Source organism: Dipodomys merriami, unplaced genomic scaffold (genome assembly GCF_024711535.1).
Source record: "Dipodomys merriami isolate MVZ:Mamm:240054 unplaced genomic scaffold, mDipMer1.0.p SCAF_14, whole genome shotgun sequence".
Taxonomy (NCBI): Eukaryota; Metazoa; Chordata; class Mammalia; order Rodentia; family Heteromyidae; genus Dipodomys; species Dipodomys merriami.
The window spans coordinates 13,347,769-13,363,731 of record NW_027202715.1 but is presented as its reverse complement, the minus strand read 5'-3'; the positions used below and the strand labels follow the sequence as shown (position 1 = coordinate 13,363,731).

Genomic DNA, 15,963 nt, shown 5'->3' with positions numbered 1-15,963 from the left:
TTTTTTTTTGTCGGTGGTGGGGCTTGAACTCTGGGCCTGGGCATGGTCCCTCAGCTCTTCAACTCAAGGCGAGCGCTCTACCACTTGAGCTACAGCGCCACTTCTGAGAGCAAAATCTCTACCATGCTTACCTTTATGCTCAAGGCTTCCCACAGTGACTTGCATACACTACATTCTTAGTTCACATTTTATAGGCAAAAGATAAAATATATTAAAGAAATGGTTCACCTAACCTTATTAAATAAGTCCTTTCTTTTCCTACCAGTTTTTCACATATTTTGCCCTCAGAAGGGCTTGAATCTATTTGTGGAATTGATTTGCCTTGACTACAGATACATTTTCCATTTTTAAATCTGATTGTTTATGATCTGGAGAATTGCCACTTTGCTATAAAAGTTAATAACATGAATCTGATTCTAATGTATTTCTTTAAAAAAGTTGGTGTTTATGTTTGCTTATTCTACAAAAGGAGAATAACATTGGTTTCGAATTAAGCCTGCATACATGAACCTTGCTACCATGAGCATAACCTAGTTCCTCATTTTTCTTCTTTTATTTCTCCCTTTAGGTATTTATAATTTTCTTTGAATAACTCTCTTATGTCTCAGGTTGAGTTAATATATTCCTTCTATTTGATGGATTTTTATTGCTATTGTAAAAGGATTTCTATCCATCAAATCACAGATGCTCTATGTTGAAAAAGGGCTTAGAGCTTCTTGCATGCATTGATTCTCAAACATAATCACATAAAAGGCTTATTAAAACACAGATCACCAAATTCCACATCTGGAGTTTGTCATTCACAGATGGAAGGAATGGCCCAAAGACCTGCATTTCTAACAGGTTCTCAGGTGATATTGAGACTGGTGGCGCTGCGAACATACCTTGAGAAACAAATTCAATTCTCAAACCTAATAAAGTATTAGACTCAGTCTAATGGAGTAAAGTACCCCCATGAGATTCTGTCTTTGTAGGTCTGGGGTAGGACTAGAAATTTTACTTCTCTCTAGCTTTCTTCTTTAAACTTATTTGGTGCCAGTCCTGGGGCTTGAACTCAGAGCCAAGGTGCTATCCTGAGCATTTTTTCTCAAGACTAGTGCTCTACCACTTGAACCATAACTCCTTTCTGTTTTGTTTGGTGGTTGATTGGAGATAAGAGTCTCACATATTTTCCTGTCCAGGCTAGCTTTGAACTGCAATCCTCAGATCTCAGCCTCCTGAGTAGCTAGGATTACAGACATGAGGTCCCAGCACTGGCTTTTCTCTAGTTTTTAAAGCTCCTTAGGTTATTGTGCTGCACCTCCACCTTACAAATCGCTCAGGTGTAGCTTCAGATGTGAAGGGTTGACCTTCACACCTGTCTTACTTGTGTCTTAATGTTTCAGCTCATCTTTGTAGATACCAACTGTCTTTTGGGGTCTAAACCCTATCATTTTGGCTTAATTTGAAGATTTAACAGGATTCTCTTCATGGTCTTCCTCCAAGTTGTCCACAGAAGTAATGACAAAATACAACAATGAGCTAACACTTCACATCATTATGATGACAATGTATTTTTTTAAACCCAGAATATATGTTGGCAAGGATGTAGAGAAACTGGAGGTCTTGTATCCTGTTAATGAGATTGCAAAATGGTGTGACTACTCTTATACCATTACAATAGGGCTGGAAGTGTAGCTCAGTGGTAGAGTCCAACATGTGTGAGGCCTTGATTTCAATCCCCAGCAGTGCAATGCAATACAAGAAAAATCATACAAAATAGAATTTCTGACCGAAATGAACTCCAGGAAATAGGAACAAGAGGTTTTTTTCCCCTTTGTTGCTATTTTTGTTTTCTTTTCTTTTTGTCTTGTTTATTTATCCATCTTTGAGAGGGTAAGGGGAGGCGCAAAAATGGAGGGACAAAGGGTGAACAAATGCAGCAGTGGTACTCACTAGACACTATGTTGAAAATGAACTATACAACTTGTGGGTGGAGATAGGAGGAAAAACTGGGAGACAGCTAGGAAAGGGATGACATTGTCCAAAAAGAAATGTACTCTTTACCTGCCTTATGTAACTGTCCCTCTTTGTACATCACCTTTATAAAACATTATTTAAAAAAAATAGGATTCCACTTAGATGATAACCTAGAGGAATAAAATTCATAGTTACAGAAAATAGAATGGTGGTTGCCAGGAGCTGAGGCCATGAGAGAAGTGTAGTCTCAGATTAGACAAAAGGCTTCTGAAAATTGGTTCCACAATATTGTGAATACATTACTGAACTGTATGCTTAAAATGGGTTGGGTGTTGTTGGGTCAGGTTTTGTTTTATTTAACATACCCACTTTCATCAAAATAACACCTGGGATTGATGACACCAAGGCCTCTCATAGCAGGCAAGTGTTCTACCACTGAAGTATATCCTTAGCACTGATATATTTTATTAACTCTAAGGCAGGTTTATCAACCAAGTTTGGCTTAACTGTTGGATCACCTAACCCTTCATTCTTTATCTTGTTCATAAGAATATCATTCATGAGCCAGGTGCTAGTAGCTCATGCCTAGATACTCAGGAGGCTTCAATCTGAGGATAGAGGTTCAAAGCAATCCTAGGCAGGAAAGTCTATGAGACTCTTATCTCCAATTAACTTCCAAAAGGCCAAAACTGGAGCATGGTTCAATTATAGAGCGCCAGCCTTGAGCACAAAAGCTAAAAGATAGTGCCCAGGCCTTTAGTTCAAGCTCCAGGACTGGCACAAAAAAAAGAAAAAGAAAAAAAGATCATTCAATAGTGTATTTAACAAATATACTAGATTTCTAGTACTTTTTCTAAAACAAAGATTATATTCTTATTACTTTGCCTTCAACATTTCAATGACTGCTGCTTAAAGCAAAGGATTCTTTTAAATCTAGTGCTAGGGACTGAACCAAGTACTCAAGTATGCCAGACTTGAAGCACCTATCACTGAACCATCCCTTCAGCTCAGGAAATGGATTTAATTTTTATTGCATGTGTATCTTCACTGGAGCTTGAACTCAGGGCTTAGACACTGTTCCTTCGCTTTTTCACTCAAAGCTAGTGCTCTATCTATCACTTGAGCCACAGTTCCACTTCTGGCTTTTTTGGTTGTTAATTAGAGATGAGAATCTCATGGAGTTTCCTATCTAGGCTGGGTTGGAACCTAAATCCTCAGGTCTCAGCCTCCAGAGTAGCTAGGATTACAGGCATGAGCCATGGGTACCAGCTAGAAAGTGGATTTTAAATTATTCTCTACTTTCTGAGGACAGATGGGTTGCATACACCATCTCAATTAATTCATACAACAGCCTCTGAAGGATGGAGTCTGGATGAGGAAACAGACTAAGAAGAGGTGGGTGCCTTGTCCCTGATCACATAGCTTAGAAATGGCCCCGCTGGATTCAAGTCTAAGTCCTCAGAGTTTCTTGATCCAGAGGCAAACTTCTGTCCCTTCTGTCCTCCCATAACACTAGTCTGTTCCCTTGCTGCTTGTACCTTCTACTCAGAATGTCATGTTTATGGCCTTTTTTTGAGGGGGAGAGGTTGCCATGGAAAGCAGCAGTGGTCAGTGGAAATCTGTCATCTTTTCCTGAGCCTCAGACACAAATTGTAACTTTTTACAAATGATGCAAATTATAATGCTGTTGGTTGAAGAATAGAAGCAATTTGTCTAAGCAGAAGAACAATTTTGTTCATCATCAATCAATACCATATGATCAAAAGAAACGGGTATGGAAACTGAGAGACAAAGTGATTTCATTTGAAATAATTCAGAGCTAAAAAGATCTTCCAGCATAAGAACTCAAGACATTTCTTTTTATAATTTATTGTCAGGGGGAAGACATAATTTGTTTTGCTTTTCTCCTAGAAGAACGAGAATGATGTTTATCTTCTGGATTTTAAAGTAAACTAACTGTGTTTCCCTTTTTGACTTCATATTGACTGCCTGGCCAGTTACTGCTGCTATTACTCTTAAAATCAGCATGCTTTCTTTTTCTTCTTCTGATTTTCTGGTGCTACAATCTTCATGTCTGTGTTCTCATTGCTGGCTATGAGTGAGTGGTCAGCTAGCCAAGATAGCTAGCTTTCTTGTATCTCAGTGGGCACTAGTGACTCATGCCAGTATCGTTGCTGCTTGGGAAGCTGAGATCAAGAGGCTTGTGCTTTGAGACTAGCCCAAATAGCAAAATTCACAAGACCCTATCTCAACCCTTAGCTGGCCTCAGTGGAGCATGCCTATAATCCCAGCAACAAAGTGAAACCTAAAGTAGTTCGATGGTAGCTCAGGCATGTGCTTAGGCAGAAAGAGAGAGAATCTCAAAAATGATCAGCAAAAAACAGAGCTGGGGGAGGGGTCTTAAGTGATAAAGTACCAGCCTAGCAAGCAGAAGATCTTAAATTCAAATCCTAGAACTTCCACCCCCCCCCCCAAAAAAAACGAAGTACTGTGATTCCTAAACTTACCATAATTTCTTCCATTTTAGATAATACATTACACTTTGGGATATACAGCAACTCTGAATTCAGATGGTGATACTATAGGACTTTGAAGTACATGGTAAATAAAGAGGAATGGTCATACACATTTCCATTTCATGTTTTATACCCTCTCTGATTTCCTCCTCTCAATACCACAGATCGGTATTTACAGATCAGGAAAGTGAGGCTTAGAAAATTTTTGTAGTTCATTCAGGGTCACAAAGTTAGTCCAATATGGAAACAAGAATAGAACCTAGGATGGAGTCCAAAGTTAAGACTAGACTAGACCTAGGTCTTTACATGAAAATAACTTGAGAGGTTTCCAAAGCAGTTACAAGACTAATTTGTGACTCATATATTTGAAGTATGGAAAGGAGAAAGAGACTGGATGTGTAAAATAAACTGTAAAGTACAACTCCCTTTCCCCCAGAAAAACTGCAAATGAGCAGAGGAAATAGATCAACTAGCATCCTTTGATAATATTAGCTATGATTCTACCACTAAAACAAAATTAAAAACAAGGGGAGAGCCAAGCTCTGGTGCTCATGCCTATAGTCCTAGAACTCAGGAGGCTGAGATCTGAGGGTCCCAAATGCGAAGCCAGCCCAGGCAGGAAAAGTTCATGTAACTCCTATTTCCAATTAATCAGCAAAAAACCTGAAAGTTAGGGGGTGGCCCAAGTGGTAGAGTCAGAGAGTGGCTCAAGTTCAAACCTTAGTGCTGGAGGGGAATAAAACAAAACAAGGGTTGAGCAATAGAGTGCTTGCCTAGCATGTGTGAGGCCCTAGGTTGATTCCCAGCAGTATACGGGAGACAACCACTACCACCCTGACCCCCCACCCCCACTCCCGCCAAAAAAAAATCTTTCTCCCAGAAAGGAAAGCCTTTTGATAATCAGGTATAAATGGATATAGGCAGGAGGGAGTTCCCGGTGCCTGTCCCCATCTCTCAAATAGGTTCCCATTCTCCTACCTTTCTCACAGTAGGGCTCTCCATCTTCCATGTGGAAAAGGCTGTTCCCAAAAGGCTTCTTGCAGGCTGCACAGACGAAGCAGGTGGTATGCCATGTCTGTCTCAGGGCATGCATCACTTCCTGGGGGAAAAAATGTAAACTCAGGATGCAACCATCCAGGGGAGGAAGGGAGCTGAGAGAGAGAGAGAGAGAGAGAGAGAGAGAGAGAGAGAGAGAGAGAGTGTGTGTGTGTGTGTGTGTGTGTGTGTGTGTGTGTGTGTGTGTGTGTGTGCTGGTACTGTTTGAACTCAGGACCTGGGCACTTGTCCCTTAGCCTTTTTGTTGGTACTCTACCATGTGAGCCACAACATTACTTCTGGCTTTTTGGTCTTTCACTGGAGATAAGCTAAATCCAAAGAACTTTTACTGCCTGGGCTGGCTTCAAAGGGCAATCCTCAGATCTCAGCCTCCTGAGTAGCTAGGATTATAAGTGTGAGCCACACCCAGCCAAGGAAAAGAGGTATTTCTGACTTCCCTATCAGGCCCCTGCTTCTGCCCAAGTAGCCATCAGGAAACAGAGCAGAAGGGCCCAGGAAGCAGATCTTGGACAAGCTAAGGAAAGCATGGGAAAGGTTCCTCGTGTCCTGAGTTTGCTAGGTGCCAGGTTCTGTTTATTCTTCCATAAGCTATGATGCTTAATCCCCCATTAAACATAGAAGGGAGGTCCTGCTTTTTACTGCCACTATTCCCAAGGGGCACTGAGGGTCAAGGCCACCTGCAGGTGAATGGTGATAACAGACTATGAATGGATAACTAGCTTTACAGAATTCCCCTATCATTCCAAGCTGCATGGTCCAGGCCCATAATTATTTCTCTTTTTTTTCCATAATTATTTCTTGTCTCAAGTTCATTTGCTCTCTAGTTCACTGATGGCAAACCAAACTCCTTGTGGGAGAAAAATAAGAGTTGCTCATTCTCTTAGCAGTCATTTCTTTTCTTTCTTTTTTTTTTTCTTTTTCTTTTTGTTGGTCATGCGGCTTGAACTCAGGGCCTGGGAACTGTCCTCGAGTTTTTGTGCTCAGGGCTAGTGCTCTACCACTTTGAGCCACAGCTCTACTTCCAGTTTTCTGGTGGTTCATTGGAGATAAGAGTTTCACTGGCTTTTCTGCCCAGGCTGGCTCTGAACCATGATCCTCAGATCTCAGCTTCCTGAGTAACTAGAATACAGATGTGAGCCACCAGCACCTGGTCATTTCTTAGTTTCCAAATGGAACCCCACAATCTTAGAGGGAAAGGAAAGTAGGATTAGGGAAAAAAAGACAAGGCTCAATGGAGAGGGGTGCTGCCCACTTACCCCCATGATTTTGGTGTTGCACTTGGCACAGAGTGGGGCAAAGAACTGCTCATAACACCGCTCACAGTAAACATTGTTCTGCTCTTCCACAAAGCACACATCTGCCAGGGAGGTCTTGCAGTAGGCACAGTTGAACTCCTCTGGGTGCCAGGAACGGCCCATGGCTACCAGAAAAGGACCCCTGGGTAGGCAGAGAACAGTACCTGATAAGTAGCATCCCCAACCTGGAACTCACTAGTTCAAGAACCTCCCACTTTTGAGACTATTCGACTGGAAGCATAGAAAATTCTGAGAAAGCTCCATAAAGAAAGGTGTCTGCTGTTGTCTTACTCACAATAAAAAGAACCCAGAAGCAACTCAAATATCCACTGTAGGGGCAGGGTGTTGGGGGCTTACAACTGCAATCCTAGATGCTCAGGAGGCTGAGATGTGAGGATCATGGATCAAAGCTAACCTGGATAGACAATTCCATGAAACTCTTATCTCTAGTTATTCAGCAAGAAGCCCATATACACAGACACAGACACAGACCCACACACACACAGACCCACACACACACAGACACACACACACAGACACACACACACACACACACACACACACACACACACACACTATGGGGTATAGAACCCAAATCTCTGACAAAAGGAGCAAAGAACCCAGACAATAGGCCTAGCATCTTCCCAAGCCTTGCCTGGGCTCTGGTCTAATTCTCCTCACAGGCATGACCTGCCTGGCTCTGCTACTTGACAGCTGTTCAGATTTCTCTTATGGGTTCAAGAAAGTGATCATTTTGTAGTGTATTTTTTTTATAATAGTTTTTAGGGTATCAGCCGCAATTTTTTCTCCCTCTGCATCCTAAGTTAAAACCAGTTTGGGTCTTTAAAAATCAATTTATTTCCTTTTTAATAGTCTCTTTTCATGTTCAGTATTCATTTTGTGTGTGCTGGTATGAGGGTTTGAACTCAGGCCTCATGCTCCTGCTTGGCTTTTTTGCTCAAGGATGATACTCCACCACTTGAGCCATACCTTTACTTCCAGCTTTTTGCTGATTGATTGAAGATAGGACTCTCACAGATTTCTCTGCTTGGACTGACTAGAAGGCGTGATCCTCAGATCTCAGACTCCTGAGTAGCTAGGATGACAGGTGTGAGCCATTGATACCTGGCTTGCTTTGACATTTTTGAGACACAGTCTTATTTCTTGGCATTAGATTATGACCACAAATGAAAATGTCATTAGTCAAAGTTATCAGACCACCAGATTATCACTAATGCTAACTTTCCTAGTTTATCCAAGTGGAAAGGCAAATACTTTAGGTTACCTCTGAAATCATGTCACTATATTGCCATGACAGTAGGGCCCACCCAAGAAGAACTGGGAGTATTGATGAGGGAACTGGGATTTGACAACCTGCTAAATTTCTTCACTAGATTTTTAAAGAAAATAAGAGGAAGAATAGGAGAAGCATTTACCCATAATTTTAATCATCAAGAATAAATACTCATCGGGCTGGGAAGGTGGCTCAGTGGTAGAGCGCTTGCCTTGCATGCCTGAGGCCCTGGGTTCAATTCCTCAATACCACGTAAGAAAAAAGCCGAAGTGGCGCTGTGGCTCAAGTGGTAGAGCGCTAGCCTTGAGCTGAAGAGCTGAGGGACAGTGCCCAGGCCCAGAGTTCAGGCCCCACGACGGACCGCCCCCCCCCCAAAAAAAAAACTCATTAAATTACAGATTCAAGGCTGTTTTCTAGCCTCAATCCAAAAATCAGAAATCTGAAATGCTCCAAAATCCAAAAGTATTTTTGAGTGGCAGTGTGCTGCTACAAGTGAGAAGAGTGTATTTTTCACCAGGAGTGTGGCTTAAGCAATAGAGCACCTGCTTAGCAAGTGCAGAGAACTGAATTCAAACCTCAGTACCACCAAAAAAAGATAGAATATTTTTTCATATACATAGGCTCATAACACACACACACACACACACACACACACACACACACACACACACACACACACAGAGTATTAAACAAACATAATTCATGACTCCTGGCTGTTAAGTTTAAAGAGACTTGTTTTTGTTGTTTTGTGTGTGCATTCTGGTCTTGGGCTTAAACTCAGGGCTTGGTGCTGCCCTCAGCTTTTTTGCTCAAGGCCAGTGCTCTGCCACTTGAGCCCCAGCTCCACTTCCAGCTGTTTTGGTGGTTAATTAGAGATAAGAGTCTCACAGACTTTCTTGCCAGGTCTGGCTTCTAACTGCATTCCTCAGATTTCAGTCTCCTGAATAGCTAGAATTACAGGTATGAGCCACCAGCTCCCTGCAAAGAGGCTAGTTTTTTATTTCAGTGTCTACCAAAGCCTTGAGAGCCACAGGCCTGTCTGTAGAAAGACCCAGAAGCAACTCTAAAGGAAAGTGGAGTCAAAGCCAGCACCATCAGCCAGCATGCCCAATAAACCTATTGAAAAGGCTGGAGATTCCCAGAACCCAACCTTAGCCCAAGGGGGAGCTCCAGGCACCAGGCACCAAGCTGGGAGCTCCAACACTTACCTCACTGGATCCTCCCATCTTCCCCAGGGCTGTAGGTGTCACACAGGAAAGGAAACTACAGCCCAGAGAGGGCCACACAGATATCAATCCAGAGAGACTTGAGGCTGCTAGGCCTGGCTAGTTTATCTCCCCACACCTGCCCTTCCACCTGCAGGGCTCAGCCCTTGGGTGAGCATGCTGCCACGCCTCCAGCGCCCCAGAAGCCATACCGGATGACGTTGTTGCAGTGGCCACAGAGCGGAGTCCGGCTGCTGGCTGGGAATCGCTCTGCTCTCTGGACAGTCCCTCTGGCAGGGGGGGTCACCTGGGGACCCATCTGGGTGTAGGCTGGAGCCCCCCGGGGCAGGGTCTGCTTGCTGATGGAGGTGGTGCTCTTGCTGGGGGCAAACTTCTGAGAGAAGCTGTCATCGGTCACCCAGGGGGGACGGCTGGCAGACTCTGCAGGACCCCCACTGTAGGCCGCTGAGGGTGCAGGGTTATAGTTTGGAGCAGGTGAGGGGGTATAGGCTGGTGCAGGGGAGGGAGAATAGGTGGGGGCAGGTGAAGGGGTGTAGGTGGGGCCAGGGGAGGGGGTATAGGCAGGGGCAGGAGAGGGAGTGTAGGCAGGGGCAGGAGAGGGGGTATAGGCAGGGGCAGGGGAGGGGGTGTAGGGAGTTGGACTGTAATTGGCCCCCGGGGCAGGGCTGTAGGTAGATGCAGGCACTGTAAACCAAAAATAACCAAAGAAATGTGTCAGGAATCCATTCCTCCTCCTTCCCTGCTGCCAGCCAGAGGAGTACAAAAGGTCACTGGGATAAGAAAACAGTTCAATTCACATTGGCAAAGGAGACATGGTGTGTGTGTGTGTGTGTGTGTGTGTGTGTGTGTGTGTGTGTGTGTGTGTGTTGTGTGCACATGCACGCACATGCCAGTGCCAGTACTAGGACTTGAACTTAGAGCATGGGTGCTGTTCCTTCGCTTCTTCACTCAAGGCTGGAACTCTACTACTTGACTGAGGCACATCTCCACTTCTAGTTTTTTGCTAGTCAACTGGAAATAAAAGTGTCCTGGACTTTGCTTCCCTAGCTGGCTTCAAACTGTGCGATCCTCAGCTCTCAGCCTCCTGAGTAGCCAGAATTACAGGTGTGAGCCACCAACACTCCACTAGGAGACATGTTTTTGAACTTCTTTCAGGCTCAGATTTTAACTCTCTTCAGGGAACCTAGAGAAGTAAATAGCAAGCAAGCCCAGCAGAGCCCTGGGGAGCTTGCACAGGACTGGGAAAGGCATGTAGCTATAAATATTTGCAGCTGTGCAGGGTGGGGCTCTGGGACTGCCCAGGGTGTGAGGGTTCTTGGGCCTGGAAGAGGGTTGAAGTGAGTTGACTTAGCATGCACCAAAGGAAGCATTCATCTGCCACTGGGATCAGTAATTGGACTCTGAAATGTTGCATTCTTGTTACACCTGAATCCAGTCCAGCCTTTGGGTTTTCAAGTTCATATTTCAGGTTTAGCTACAACTGCTTTGTACTGTGTGTGTATGTGTGGGGGTGGGGGGTGGGGGGGTGGCCTGGAAGGATTCTGGCTGAGAAGGGGAAGGGTCTTGTAGGAATCACTCAGAGTGAGTCTGGGCAGAGAGATAGGTATAACACAGCCCAAGTCTAGCTGCTCACTTGGTCTCTGGCTGCTCCCCAACCTCCCTCAGGACCCCCGCTCTCCAATATCCTAGGTACCAATGGAGTAAAAGCAATCCGAGAACAGGAAAGGGAATATGCTCTGTCTCCTGCCACTCACTGAAGCTGTGGACTCACAACACACAGGCCATTACAGCTGCCACCCCCAAAGCCCTCAGAACCCATTTATTTTATTTTATTTTTTTATTTTTATTTTTTGGTGCCAGTCTTGGAACTTGAACTCAGGGCCTGGGCACTGTTCTTGAACTTTTTGCTCAAGGCTAGCACTATACCAGAGTCACAGCTCCACTTCCAGCTTTTTTTTTTTGTGGTTCATTAGAGATAAGAGTCTTAAAAACTTTCTTGCACAGGCTGGCTTCAAACCTCGATCTTCATATCTTAGCCTCCTGAGTAGCTAGGATGACAGGTGTATGCCACTGGCACCTGGCTAGAACCCAAGTTTCTCCCACCTCTCACTGTGGACCTAGCTAGGCTGACCTAGCTGTGTCCTGAGACATGGTTCATCCTACCTCTGACTTCAGTGAAAAAGATTCTGGAAGCCTCACCTCTTCTGCCAGCCTGCTTCTCTTAAGAGACCTGGCAGGACCTCTTGCCTCCTCCTGAGCTAGATCTGTGTGTGCTAATGCATGTGCGTGCACACACACACACACACACACACACACACACACACACACACACACACACACACACACACACACACCAGCTGGCCTCAGGACCCTGGCCCCACTTCTGGTCTCTCTTTCCTAGCTGATGCCTGGGCCATCTTGGGTAGACTGAGGCCAGCTTTCCCTAACTATGCATCTTTGATTCCCAGATGACGGCCTTTTACAGCTGGCAAATGTGGAACACACAGACGTCCCTTATTGGAAGGGATAATGGAATAGGAAGGCATAAAACTCCCCCACAGCTTACCCAGAAGTCATCAGTCATAGTGGGAGTGTTACTGGCTCCTAAAAGGAAGAAGGACCTTCTCCATAAGAAATTGTCCCACCTACTGAGAAGGGGGTGGGGTAGGCATGCAGCAGATCAGCAGATCATCATCCTTACATTGTTAATATTATTATTAGATGAGGTAGATCACACCTGTAATCCTAGCTATTCAGGAGGCTGAAATCTGAGGATTGTGGTTCCCAGCCAGCCTGGGCAGGAAAATTCATGAGACTCTTATCTCCAATGAACTACTCAAAAAACCTGAAGTGGCACTGTGGGTCAAGTGGTAGAGTGCTAGCCTTAAGCTAGGGACAGCACCCAGCCCAGGACCAGCAAAATAAATAAGTAAAATGCTGTGTGTGTGTGTGTGTGTGTGTGTGTGTGTGTGTGTGTGTCTGTGTGTCTGTGTGTCTGTGTGTGTACAGCACCCAGCCCAGGACTAGCAAAATAAATAAGTAAAATGGTGTGTGTGTGTGTGTGTGTGTGTGTGTGTGTGTGTGTGTGTGTGTGTGTGTGTGTGTGTGTGTGTGTGTGTGTGTGTGTGTGTGTGTGTGTGTGTGTGTGTGTGTGTGTGTGTGTGTCCTGGAGCTTGAATTCAAGATCTGGGTACTGGCCCTGAGCTTTGTTGTACACCACTCTTTGTACTCTTTGTGCTCTACCATTTGAGCCACAGCTCCACTTCCCGATTTATTTATTTATTTATTTTTGGTGCTTAGTTGGAGATCAGAGTCTTGTGGACTTTCCTTACCTGGCTGCCTTGAACCTTGATCCTCATATTTCAGCCTTCTGAGTAGCTAGGATTACAGACTTGAGCCACTAGTCCTTGGTTTACAGTATCTTTTACCCTCAAGGGCATGAGGGGAGGGAGGGAAGGAGGAAGAGAAACTCAGAAAGTCTCTAAAACCTTCTAATTCCCCCAGCTGCTTCTGTAAAGAACACAAGTCCAGTTCTATTCAGTGTTCCATGCTATTAGACATTCTTCCTTCCTCCCTTCCTTTTGTCCTTCCCACTTACCTCCCTTTTTCCCTCTCTTCCTCCTTCCTTTCCTTTTTTCTTTTTCTCCTACCTTCCCTTCTGCTTCTGTTCCCTTCCCTTCCTTTCCCTTCTCCTTCCTTCCTTCCAACTGATGCTAAGAATTGAAACCCAAAGTCTTGTTTGCTGCTGTACCACTGTCCCTAGGTGATACTTCCTGCACAGAGGAAACCCCATGTTCTGAAATGTAGCACAGCCATCGAGAGCCCTGTCTTGGGAGAGTCTGGGGCTGGGATTATAGTTCCATGGTAGCTAGCTTGTCTAGCATGTAAAGACTTTGGTTTGATTCCCCAGCACTGCCCTTCAAAAAGTCTAGCTTCATGTCCCAACTCTACTATTTCCTGGCTCTCTATCATTGGGCAAGTTCCTGGGACTCCGTTTCCTTATCAAAAAAAAAAAAAAAAAAAAGTTGGGGCTGGGAAGGTGGCTCAGTGGTAGAGCGCTTGCCTTGCATGCTCAAGGCCCTGGGTTCGATTCCTCAGCACCACGTAAGCAAAAAGAAAAAGCCGGAAGTGGAGCTGTGGCTCAAGTGGTAGAGCGCTAGCCTTGAGCTGAAGAGCTCAGGGACAGCGCCCAGGCCCAGAGTTCAAGGCCCCACGACCGGACCCAAAAAAAAAAAAAAAGTGATAAACAACCCATAATACTCCATAGGGTTATTATAAGGATTAAAGGAAAATAGGAAATACAAAGTACTTAGTAGCTGACACCATGTGTGTGTCACTAAGTGTGGGTAGATGGCAAGGAGGGTGGCATCTGGGTCTCAGAATGGTTCAGCAAGGTTACATTTCCACCAAATGATATTCTTTTTCCAACTTAAAACACCTCCCATCCTTAAGCCTGGACAAGCCTTGGTTAGGCCGCAAGAAGTGGAGTAACGTGGCCTAGTCGTTGTTGTCTATATTGTCTCTGGGGTCTAACTCTATTCACTATCATTGGTTTGGGCCCACCTAGGATTGGGGAGAGGAGATAGCATGGAATGTCTTCCTGACAAGCCCAAGTGTGTGGTGACATTTGAAATGAAGGCTGCTCTTTCTTCTATGACTTGCACTCATTAGTTCCATTGCAGGGAAGAGGGTTAGGGGTCAGGCAACACCGCTTGATTTCTTTCAGAAGAGGGACAGCCTTTCAGCTGGACACTCACTGGTGGCTCAAACCTATAATCCTAGCCACACAAGAGGGCGAGAGCTGAGAATGGAGATTTGAAGCTAGCTGGGCAATAAAGTCTCCTATGCCCCCCCACCCCAAATTACAGGTTTAAACAGGTCTGATAAAAAAGCAAATCCAACATACCTACCAGACCCCTAAAAGATGTAACCACACAGAGAGAAAATCTGCAAGAAAGAACTCTGTATTTTCTGATTGCCCAATGCCCTAGTAGGCCACAGCTTTGATGCTAGCCCTGCCTAGGCAGGGAAAAAGCAGTGAGAATAAATTGTGTAAATGTCTTCTCATTGGTCAATGAATGTACCCCACAAGGTGAGGGATACCCAGAGAGGTACTGGCTGTTAGTCCTATGGCATTGTGAGTGAGAGAGGAGGAAGTAAGTTCCTTGGGGGTCCACATCTGGATGAATGACTTTCTGTTGCCTGGAGATTCCACTGTCCAGAAGGAGGAAGCCAGAGCCAGTGAAAGGTTATATGCCTCCTATGGGACCACATCTTCACCATTTTGTTAGCTTTCCTTGGTTGTTAACATTGAAACTTCTAGTGTCTTACACAAGCTTGGCTAACTCTCCTGGACCTTTTAGATGCTCTGCTGTCATCTTGCTTAAATAGAATATCCATCTTGGAGCCCAGAGGTTTGCTGGTCTTTGTGAGAGCCCCCAAAAACCGAGCTGTGAGACCTGAAAGGATTGGGACGGTGGAATGCTTCTTCCCAACATGAACTCTCAGAACACTGAGAGTTTCCCGAAAAGGTCAATCAGTCCTGGCTTGGAGGGAATTCAGATTTCTATCTCAGTGTAGGCTATTTCCACACCAATCTTTCTGGGAATTTGGAGATAGACAAAAATCTATGTTAACCATAAGTCATTTACTACTTACACCTGCTTCTTAAGATAAAAAAAAAAGTTAGTCACTTGAGTAAAAATATACCACATGATTGGTGCTTGTGACTTCAAGGAAACTGTGACTTCACGTTCTGTGTATGCACCTGTACCCTACTCAATTTAAATACCTTGTAAAATGGACCCAGGACACCTGAAGCTGGCAGATACTTCAGGCCCCTGCTTCCCAAATCTCAATTTCATGGTGTGGTGTCTGTTATTGTCTTGTCTCTGGTTTCCGGGGATTGCGACAGCTATTTATGCTATTGGCAGAGGTAAATAAATACATTAAAACTAAGTTCACCAACTTTTTCACTTAAGGCAATTTTGACTACCTGAATATTTCTTGCTCTCAGATTTTGGTGTCTCTCATCAAAACAGTGGCTACCAGTGTGGCTTCCACATGCAGACTGGTGGTATGCATAAGCTCAGGAAATAAATACTCCACACAGCGCAACCAGACTGACAGTCCATTTTACAGAGGAGGAATTGAGCCTTGGAGAGTTCAAAGTCAGCCATCTGGCCAGCCAGCTGCCTAGCAAAAACCAGGACACCGGTCCAGCTCAACACCCCGGCGTAGCCACACCCTAAACTGTTGAGCAGGCTTAGGCCCCGCCTGTCCCAGCAAACCTTGCTGCGGATCCACCTTTCCTGCCCCCCTTCCTCCTGCTGCCTCCCTCCCCCTTCCTCTCATGTGAAAGCCCCTGGGACCCCTTGGATTACCCTCCTTTTCTAACTTCCCGAACACTAGGATCAGCCTCCTGGTTTGGCTGTTTCCTAGCTCTCAGGGAGGCCCAGCCCTTCCTTGTGGAGGGGTGGGCCACCCCCACCCCCTACTTGGGAGTCCCCCCGGACTCCCTGGAAGTGGCAGGGTGGGGTGGGTTGGAGCCGTTTTCCGGTCCCCTTTCCCCCTGTGCCCTTTAGCCTGCCTCGCCGCGCGACAAGCCCAGAGACACG

At 45.0% G+C, this 15,963-nt stretch overlaps 1 protein-coding gene across 1 annotated transcript in view; it reads right to left on the bottom strand.

Annotated features, from left to right (window-relative positions):
- The window catches only part of Ldb3 (LIM domain binding 3), an 80,787-nt gene that overhangs the window by 13,504 nt on the left and 51,320 nt on the right, over positions 1 to 15,963 (bottom strand). The window contains exons 12-14 of the mRNA XM_070020769.1: positions 9,538 to 10,030; positions 6,788 to 6,968; positions 5,454 to 5,574 (exon numbers count right to left, since the gene is read on the bottom strand). Coding sequence (XP_069876870.1) covers positions 5,454 to 5,574; positions 6,788 to 6,968; positions 9,538 to 10,030 — 795 coding nt within the window. The remainder of the gene's footprint in view (positions 1 to 5,453; positions 5,575 to 6,787; positions 6,969 to 9,537; positions 10,031 to 15,963) is intronic.